General features: G+C 43.6%; 1 protein-coding gene across 2 annotated transcripts; it reads left to right on the forward strand.

The window, feature by feature from the left end:
• The first annotated feature begins 5 nt into the window (after positions 1–5).
• On the forward strand, positions 6–6,888 carry SLITRK4 (SLIT and NTRK like family member 4). Of its 2 annotated transcripts, none has more exons than XM_007453696.1 (2): positions 6–172; positions 3,848–6,888. In XM_007453696.1, the coding sequence occupies exon 2, from the start codon at positions 3,898–3,900 to the stop codon at positions 6,412–6,414; it is 2,517 nt and encodes an 838-aa protein (XP_007453758.1). In that variant the 5' UTR covers positions 6–172; positions 3,848–3,897; the 3' UTR covers positions 6,415–6,888. The 2 variants fall into 2 exon arrangements, with proteins under 2 accessions (XP_007453758.1, XP_007453759.1); XM_007453697.1 differs by lacking the exon at positions 6–172 and adding an exon at positions 523–670.
• The last annotated feature ends 3,807 nt before the right edge of the window (positions 6,889–10,695 follow it).

Below are 10,695 nucleotides of genomic sequence, written 5' to 3' on the forward strand. Positions count from 1 at the left end.
GGCGCGCGCGCGCGCGCCGCTGCCCGCCTGCTCGCCTGCGAGGGCTGCTCTTTGGGTTTGACGGGCAAGCGGGCGCGGAGGAGCTCGAGGTCGAATCACATATAGACCGTTGTGGAAACTGCAGCGCGGATCGCGGCGCGGAGGGCCCTGCGAGAGCCGCCGGGGTCCGTAGGTGGGTGAATTTCCAGCGGGGGCTGCGGGAGCTGCACCGACACGCGCGGCCTCTTCCACCAGCTCAGCCCGGCGGCGCGCGTGTGTGTGTGAGTGTGTTGTGCGGGCGCGTGCGCGTGGAGGGGGGCAGGTAGCTTATTATTTTTAGTTTGGGTCGTGTTGGTTTGGGGCGAGCTGAGTGGCCAAAGCGGCTGTAGTGGCTACCTCCCGCCTCCCGCGTGCCGTGCTTGCCTGCCCACGGCGCGGTCGCAAGTCCCTGAGGACCAAAAGAATCTGGTGTCCTTCGCATCGCTGCCCTCCTGGCGGCCGGGGCGACAGGGAAAGTGTCCTGTCTAGGGTGATGAGGGCTGTCGGGGCCGTTGCGCTGGGCTGGGCTTTGTTTTCTGCGTCCCCCTCGCAGGCACTCTAGGCGAACGTAGATCTGGGGCTCCAGGCAGTGGCCCGCGAGCTGGTCGGAGAGTGCTGGCACCCGGCAAGACAGGGAATACGAGAGAGGCCGGTGGGTAACTCATAAAACCCTGCAAAGCCGGGCAAGCGCTGGCAGCGCGACTTTGCAAGATGCCCGAATGTTGAGCTGATTTCTGGCTTAGTGACAGCAGCATTATGTGGCTGGCCGGCGTTGGGGGGAAGGGTAGGGGTGGGCGCGCAAGGGGGAGCCTGGGCCGCCGCTCTCGGCCACAGAGCCGCGGGGTCACTCTGCCTGTGACAAGCGGGCTAGTGACGCCCCAGTGGCCGTCACCCTCGTGGCCTGAGCCGACCACCTCTTCCACCTCAACCACCGCACGCCCGGGTCTATTAGAGGCCGACGGAAACTCTACCAGCTGCCCCTTGTGGGACTGGAGCGCGCGGAGAAATGTGTGAGCAGCGGGGATGAAGGCCCCCGCGACATCCCGAGCGGTCCCCCTGCCTCCGCTGCCCGGCTCACGAGACTGCCGCTCGGGCCCGGGACCCGGGAGGGGGCTGCGTGCCGGCTCCGGGCACCGAGATGCGGCAAAACATTGCGGTACGCGCCATCGCCGGCGACCCCTCCAGCCGCGTCGCTGCCGGCCCGAGGTAGCGCACAGGGGGCGGCGGGGACCGCGTCTCTCCGCGAAGCCCCCCACGCGCGCCCTAGGCGGGAGGGCGTAGGTTTCCCGTGCCCGCTCCGGTGAAACCACCTCGGCCCACCCTCCCCGGTCGTCGGCCCCTGCAGGCCGGGTCCCTCCGCGTGGAAGCGGAGCGCCAGGCGCGGCGCTCGGGTGGATGCCGGATTTGTGGTAAGGCCAGGTTTGTGCAGTCCTGGCCGGCCGTGGGAGCCGGGCGTCCTGCGCGGCACAGAGAGCGAGAGACCGAGAGGTGGATAGGGAGACGGGCCGCCCTGGTCACCCCGAGAGATGGCTTTTGGTACTCAACTCATACTTTGTGGGTTTGCTTTTTTTCTTTTTGCCCCCCCCCCCCCCCGATTTTAAAATGTACATGTTTTAGTGGTTCCATGTGAATATGAGTTTTCTTTCGCTTCATTCATTGCCCCTTTCCCTTTTGGGGGGTTCCCTTCTCCTTGCTCTTTTTCTTCCTCTCTCCACTTCTCCTTGGTCTCTTGTCCTTTCAGTCCCTCTTCCCCTCTCTCCTTGGCGGATCGACTCCCCCTCTCCCTTGCTTGATCCTCCAGCTGCCTGCGGCTTCTGTTTCATGCGAGCTGCATTTGGGAACTTCCAGCTCGTCCTTGCGCTGTTTCCCCCCCTTGCTACTTAAAGTAGAAATGACGAATAGGAGGGCAGCTCCTTATGCAATTTCGGATCTGTTGATGCTCCTTGTTCTTGTGTTTTGTACTGAATTCAGGTATTCAGGTGTTTGGTTTGGTTTGGTTGCTTTTGAATTTCTTTGCCCGGGGCGGGGGGGAGGGGGGAGGGCGAGGGTAGTAACAAGAAAAGACTAATGAACCAGAGTAGCTGTTGAAAACCAGATCTGTAGGAAGGCCAAAGAGCATGTGAAATTTTGATTCTACAATGAAAGTTAGTTTGGATGATGTCATACTTTAAGATTATGACTTCTTTCTGCACTGCCAATCAAGCTATCACTGTGAATTGGGGAAATGCACGTCTATATGACAGCCAAGGAGCATCTCGGCAGTGCCGGCTGTATTCCGAACCAAACTACTCAAAATGCAAATCTTCGTGGGTCGTGGCTAACGAATTGTCTACCTTGAGGCATGTTCGGTTTTACCACTAGCTGATTCCTCGTGGGCAAAATAAAGGAGTTTCTGAGTGACACTTCTCTCCTTGTATCATTCCCTCATTGTGTGTTCCTGAGTAATTTATTTATTTAATTAATATTTGGTGGTAACCATATTGAAATTGCGGCCAGCTTCCCATTCCAGATGGAAAACACTCACACGGCTAAAATTGCATCAGTAAAATGCACAGTGCTTGCTGTTCCTTTTAATCTTTTCCATGAAGCATCGCATATATTTGTATATGCATGCAGTATGGAAGGAATTCGCAGCCACGGGTTAATTTGCTAAGCATGAAACTCCACTAAGTGATTCTTGATTTGGTTGTAGACAGGGACAGGGGGTGGTCATATTGGGAGGGGGTTGTTTGGGAACTGATGATTTTAGGGCAAACATTGGCTGTGCTAAATGTATCTGGCGCTGCAGATAAAGCCACCCGGGGATCGTAGTGTGTGAACTCCTCTTCATCAGCAGTGGTGGTCTGTGGTCCAAGTGAAGGAGATCGGCATCTGAGCCAAGCTCAGTCGGACCTGGGTTCAAAATGGCACACAGAGGAATGGGAGAGGGCCAGGGAAGCAGGAGAGCCAGTTTTGGGGGGTGGGAAGGCTGTCTGGACATCAGCTAGGCAGTGCAGGGGCAAGCAGGTTTCTCTCCTGCTTTTGGGGACCCAAAGACAAAAGGCATTTCCCCCCCCTGCTTGGGAAATGACTGACAGGAAGCTAGATACCGTTTATTTACCTGAAACTCAAATTTGGCCGTCTTCTACTTGGTTATTTTTCTAGAACCTCGCAGGGTCATCTGTGTTTTTTTCTGTTTGTTTGTTTGTTTGTTTGTTTTTACAGTGTAGAGCAGTGTGCAGGAGTGAACTGATTCATGGCAATGTGCTCACCTCTGGCTGAAGCTCAGACAAGTATCTTTCTAGCGTTTTTTCCATCTTGATCTTTTGACTGTCCCCTCTAGAGCCACCCAGTCCTCCCATCACCATCCTTCATGGAACCCAGGGCCCTAATGTCTTCTCTGCCTGGCTTCTTACCAAGCTGAAGCCTAGAGAGTAGACATTTACAAATTGAAATTCCTTTGTGGTGCTATAGTTGATGTTCTGCGATCAGTCATTTGAGTCGCCAATAGGAAGCTTAAGGTCTGGATTCAAGGGTGAAATTTGGTGGTCCAAGTAAAAAAAAACTATTTTCAGATTGTTCAGGTTTAAGCATGATCAGCAATCTTTTTTTCCTGTTGTTTGTTGTGTGTTCTGCACATGTAAGATTTGTATAAACTACAGGCACGGAAATAAAATGTATGGTATTTTTGGTGGTTCTTGTTTGACCGAGTGAGAATACTTGGAGTTTTGGGTGCCTTAAGAATACAAAGCTAATTATTATAGCCATGTGTTCGCTATGGTATGATTTAAGCACAAATTCTTCTTCGAGTAATGATCATTGAAAAAAATGTTTTCTTTTTATTTTTTAGATTATTTCTCTTTATTCAGAAGCATAAAGTTGTTTGCTGATTGCAAGAAGATGTTTCTTTGGCTCTTTCTGATATTGTCAGCCCTGATTTCTTCAACAAATGCAGATTCTGACATATCGGTGGAAATTTGCAATGTGTGTTCCTGCGTGTCAGTTGAGAATGTGCTATATGTGAACTGTGAGAAGGTTTCAGTCTACAGGCCAAATCAGCTGAAACCCCCTTGGTCCAATTTTTATCACCTCAATTTCCAAAACAATTTTTTAAATATCCTCTACCCAAATACATTCTTGAATTTTTCACATGCAGTATCCCTGCAGCTGGGAAATAATAAACTGCAGAACATTGAGGGAGGAGCCTTCCTTGGGCTCAGTGCATTAAAGCAGTTGCACTTGAACAACAATGAATTAAAGATTCTCCGAGCTGACACTTTCCTTGGCATTGAGAACTTGGAGTATCTCCAGGCTGACTACAATTTAATCAAGTATATTGAACGTGGAGCTTTCAATAAGCTCCACAAACTGAAAGTTCTCATTCTTAATGACAATCTGATTTCCTTCCTTCCTGATAATATTTTCCGATTCGCATCTTTGACCCATCTGGATATACGAGGGAACAGAATCCAGAAGCTCCCCTATATCGGAGTTCTGGAACACATAGGCCGTGTCGTCGAATTACAACTGGAAGATAACCCTTGGAACTGTAGCTGTGATTTGTTGCCTTTAAAAGCTTGGCTGGAGAATATGCCATATAACATTTACATAGGGGAAGCTATCTGTGAAACGCCCAGTGACTTATATGGAAGGCTTTTAAAAGAAACCAACAAACAAGAATTATGCCCCATGGGCACAGGCAGTGATTTTGACGTGCGAATCCTCCCTCCCTCTCAGCTGGAAAATGGCTACACCACTCCCAACGGTCACACCACCCAAACGTCCTTACACAGGTTGGTGACCAAGCCACCGAAAACGACAAATCCATCCAAGATCTCTGGAATCGTGGCAGGCAAAGCCCTCTCCAACCGCAATCTCAGCCAGATTGTCTCTTACCAAACCAGGGTGCCTCCTCTTACACCTTGCCCAGCACCTTGCTTCTGCAAAACCCATCCTTCAGATCTGGGACTGAGTGTCAACTGCCAAGAGAAAAACATCCAGTCCATGTCTGAACTGATACCAAAACCTTTAAATGCCAAGAAGTTGCACGTCAACGGTAACAGCATCAAAGATGTGGACATCTCCGACTTCACCGAGTTCGAAGGACTCGATCTGCTTCATTTAGGCAGCAATCAGATTACCGTGATCAAGGGAGACATATTCCGCAATCTCACGAATTTACGCAGGCTGTATCTCAACGGCAATCAGATCGAAAGACTCTATCCCGAAATATTTTCAGGCCTTCATAACCTGCAGTATCTGTATTTGGAATACAACTTGATTAAGGAAATCTTAGCGGGCACCTTTGACTCGATGCCAAACTTGCAGCTCCTGTACTTAAATAATAATCTCTTAAAGAGCCTGCCCGTGTACATTTTCTCAGGAGCACCCCTTGCTAGACTGAACCTGAGGAACAACAAGTTCATGTACCTGCCTGTCAGCGGGGTCCTGGATCAGCTGCAGTCTCTTACGCAGATCGACTTGGAGGGCAACCCATGGGACTGCACTTGTGACTTGGTGGCATTAAAGCTGTGGCTGGAGAAGCTGAAAGACGGGATTGTCATGAAGGAACTGAAGTGTGAGACACCCGTGCAGTTTGCCAACATCGAACTGAAGTCCCTCAAAAATGAAATCTTATGTCCCAAGCTCTTAAACAAGCCATCGGCACCCTTCACAAGCCCTGCACCTGCTGTTACATTCACCACCCAGCTGGGGCCCATTCGCAGTCCTCCTGGTGGTCCAGTGCCTCTGTCGATTTTAATCCTCAGCATCTTAGTGGTCCTCATCTTAACTGTGTTTGTTGCTTTTTGCCTTCTTGTTTTCGTGCTGAGACGAAACAAGAAGCCCACGGTGAAGCACGAAGGCCTGGGGAACCCAGAGTGCAGCTCCATGCAGCTGCAGCTGAGAAAACACGACCACAAAACCAACAAAAAAGACGGACTGGTCACAGAAGCTTTCATTCCACAAACCATAGAGCAGATGAGCAAGAGCCACACCTGTGGCTTGAAAGAATCCGAAACCGGGTTTATGTTTTCTGATCCTCCAGGCCAGAGAGCCATGATGAGAAATGTCCCCGACAAGGAGAAAGATGTATTGCACGTGGATACCAGGAAGAGACTGAGCACCATCGATGAGCTGGATGAATTATTCCCGAGCAGGGATTCCAATGTGTTTATTCAGAATTTTCTCGAAAGCAAAAAGGAGTACAATAGCATAGGCGTCAGTGGCTTTGAGATCCGCTATCCTGAAAAACAACAAGACAAAAAGAACAAGAAGTCACTGATAGGCGGCAACCACAGTAAAATAGTTGTGGAGCAAAGGAAGAGCAGCGAGTATTTTGAACTGAAAGCAAAACTCCAGAGTTCCCCCGACTACCTACAGGTCCTTGAGGAGCAGACAGCTTTGAACAAGATCTAGGTCATGCAATCTTACTTCCTACAGAGGACATTTATTTAATGATGAAAGTGCCTTTTGTTGACTTCTAACTTCCAAATACTATATTATCAATAGGCATAGAGGCAGGTGTTTCCAAGGGTGTCTCATTAACTGTAGCTGAAAAGATGTGTCCCGTAGAAGAGAATTCCCTTAATAGATTTTACTACATAAAACCTATACTGTGGAGTCCTGTGGGGATACTGCAAACTCTATTGCCAAAGGGATGCTTTATATACATAATTCACTGAATTTAACCTCAAGAGGCAAATCTGTTTTGTACCCCAACGCAAAACCTTCGTCTCTTTGTGCTCTGTAAAGCAAACTCAAGAAAACTGTACCAGTGTTTGTACCTCAGCTGGGTCCTTCATCTTGCACGTAGATTCAGTTGGTGGAACTGGAATATTCCTTTTGATTTGTGGCATTGTTACAACTCTGTGTAAAGATTCTCTGAAAAGTTAAAAAAAAAAAAAAAAAAAAATGCCAAGAGAGAACATTCGATAGTATCTGTAAATCAGTAACCTTTATGGCCTGCATCTTGAAACTGCTGGATTTATAATGTTAAATTGTGCAAATATTTGTTTAAAATATACCATGCATTACATAACTATAAAATAAATTTGAACACTTTAAGCATTACCTGTCTAGACATAAAACCTAAAAGAGAAAAAAAAAATCAACGTGAGTTACCTAGCGTTTGTGGTGATCTGAAGAAATACGTGATGTTTATCAGAATGAAACATGGCTCAAATTCAACTAATATTAGAGTTTGTTCTCAGTTATGTGAAATACCCACAATCCTTAAAGGTTGTCCAAAATTAGCAAAGTGCTTACCGTGTGAGCGCACCCAAAGCTATTTTTGTAACATAATTCATATTTATGAAGTGCTTTGTATACTAAATAGGAAAATATGTACTCCTTAATCTGTATTTAATATGCCTGACTTGTTTTCCTGATCACAGGGAATTTATCAATAAGTATACATTTAGACAGCAAAAATATACCAAACTGAAACTAAAGCTTATGTGTACAGAAATATTCTGGACATTGTGATCAGGTATCATGTAAAAACAAAACAAAACAAAAAAACACACAAAAAACAAAAGTACAAAAAAATAGTTCTGTGCTATTCTTGAGAATTTAGCATATTATCTTCAGATTTGTTACCAACTGTGCATTTTAAAATAGGTTCCTTTGTTTTATAGACTGTGTGTGGGGCAGTTGTCATTTGCCATCACTTGTCTTGCTTTTCAGGATTCTATGAACTGAATTCAAATAGTTTTCACTAAAAATATTTTAAAAATTAATGAGTAAGGTTAATAGTTATATCTTGTATGCATCAGTATCCTGTTCTTTCATCATTCTGACTACTATCAGATAATCAAGTAGAACAGTAAACGTCATGGTGATTGTGGCTATCAAAGCCACACTGTAAAGTGCTTTCATTGGTCTCAGACTGGTTCACAGTCTGCAAGTACAAATGATATGCCACTGTGTTTGCTTGTGCTGTTAACTTCTAAGTCAAAACTGGTCAAAGGAAGGAAGCACTTGATCATGGGAGATATTTTAATATTTTTAGGTTCTCCTGATTAGCAAAGGAACATCCTGAAACACACTGCCTTCTTGGCCTGCCTGCATATGTATATTTTTCCTGCTCCATGTCTTTATAGTTACTGTATTGATCAGTAAGGTGACCAAGAAGGTAAATGTAGGCATTCTTCATGAATTTCAAGTGGCACGTGTTTTGGTGCAGCTTCTAAAATGATATTATGGTTAACGTCGTAACAGCAGTCCCTTTATTAATGACTAATTCCAGGGCTTTACGTGTTTGTTGCGAGATAAAAAAAAAAAACAAACAACTTGGCATTCTTGGAGGTGTGTGTGTGTGTGTTTGGGTGTACATGCATACATATAGATAATTTGGAGATTTTTGTTAAATAGCAAAATAAATTGTCTCCATATGTATGTGCTGGTGCTCTTAAAACTTTAATGTGTAATTTTAATTTTAATGACAATGTGAAAACTTTATATGAATATTAAAAATAAATAAATACTTGCTTTCTGATCTTGAAAGAAAAGACATGAAGATGTGTGACCAACAGCCTGTTTGCATCTACAATTTTATAAGAACTTTTAATATGCCATTACCATGCTTGCATGCATCCATGGATTAAAGGGCTCCTAATGCATACTGACAGGATAAAGACGGGAAAGCGGCAAAGAAAGTTTTAGTTTATTCTGTCAATAAAGTATGCATTGAGGAATCTTAAGTAGGTGCTTATGGGAGGAACCGGAAAGCTCTATCCATGATCTGGGGATGATAGGTCATTGGGATGATGACTTTTATTCAGTGTGGTGATGCTTTGAAGAGGTTTCAATGGCAAGAGTACCTGCCTCCGTCCCAAAGCTTGCTATAGCATATTGGCTATCTCATACCCTTCTTCTGAAAGGTATAAATGTTCATCTTTTCCAAAAAAAAAAAAAGAAAGAAAGAAAAATTAATTTAAATGTATGTGGTTCTTTGGACGTTCTAATTGTAAGTGAATGACAGTAACAAATCCTTGGTTAAGGCTGATCTATTTTCCTTAACTGAAGTCATTGTGCCTACCTTATACAATGTATATGAATTTACATCTGTCTCTCATTAGTCCTACTTGTACATTTTATGATAATGTAGTTAGGCATAAGTTTTGAGTTGAGTACAAGAGCAGTTAAAACACTGTTATCTACATTGTGTTGGTTTCAACTATAACCTTGATAGTTAGTTTAACCCCTTGAGGAATGATCTATATGTCAGTACAGCATTTTTAGTGGAATTTGATTCAAATCTAGAAAATCCAAGAAGAGCTCATTTCTAATGTGGTCTGACACATCATGGGCTTCTTGGCATTGTGTCATGTGTTTTGACTCTTAGAATGGTGGCAAAGGCAATCAGATCCTTTGAAATCAGTGAAGAGGTGGAGATAATATGTCCATGGAATATAAATCAAGTTTTAAATTATTTTTTTATGAAATCAATAAAGATTCCATTCTTTAAAAGGAAATCTTTGTGTAATTTTATGAGAAAGCAGCTATTAAGATATGGTGATTCAAGTCTATAAGTCAATTTATATTCTATATTTAGTTTTCCATTCTGAATGATAAAGTGAATAAATATATTAATAAGAAAATCATTTCAAGACCAGCTTTCTTTCATTGATTTTAAAAAACAATTTCTTTAAGCCATAAGGGTGCACACATTATACAGGGCATGGCCTCATGAGTAACGTCAACAGGTATTGCAGAAATAACAACACATCTAGAAATGTATGGCAGTAATATTAATCTATGATATCTTTTGCATGATTTGTACATTGACATTGTATGAAATGAGCACAGTGAGATTTTTTTTGTTGTTGTTGATATTGTCGCATCCAAAGAGCTGGGGAGAAAATATATTAAGAATGTATTTATAATCACTATTTTGAAATAAAGTAAAGAAAACATATTGTATTGTTTTTACCCTGATTTGATTATTAGTATTTAGGTTAGTTTATAAGACAAAAATCAAGTAATGCTATAAAAGCTAATGTAAATCACAGAAAGGAACTGTTTTAATGACTTTTGTTTGCTTTTAATAACATCAAGGTATTAGAGAGACTTTATTAAATGCCATTTTTATGAACGTATTAATAAAATTGTTTGCTACAATGGTATTTCTGAGGCAACACTTTGTTAAATATATTTATCTTTCCACTATTTTTCAGAAGAAATAAAGCAGTACCCAAATTGATCTTTACACCCAGATTTGAGGGTAAGACACAGAGCTTTAGAATACTGTTTGTGTTAAACTTAATTGCTAAATCTATGTTAAGAGATGTTTTCCTTTCGAACATCTTTGCAATTTGTATTCCTTTCCACTGGCAGCCTCTTTGGAGAAGAGCCAGACAGTGCCAAGATCAACATGCTTTGATTCTTCCCCATTCCTATGAATCAGTTGGAATCTGACATAACCGCAGATAAGCAAATATTACTATTCAATCTTAACTATTTGAATACTTTTAGAAAACTTCAGGTCCTCTATAATCCTCGGCCAGCTTGACTGGTTGCAGTTAATTATCCATTTCTGGGGTTGACTGATTTTTATTTGGTTCTTTCAAAGATGACCAAAATCATCAATCCATCATTTGGTTGAGAAAAATGAACCAATTGCATTATGGTTAATTTGAAGGCAGGAAAAATTATAAACAGGCCAATAAAGTGGACTTAAGGCATGTTTTCTTATGG

This window comes from Lipotes vexillifer, unplaced genomic scaffold (assembly GCF_000442215.2).
Source record: "Lipotes vexillifer unplaced genomic scaffold, Lipotes_vexillifer_v1.1 scaffold578, whole genome shotgun sequence".
NCBI classification, from domain to species: Eukaryota; Metazoa; Chordata; class Mammalia; order Artiodactyla; family Lipotidae; genus Lipotes; species Lipotes vexillifer.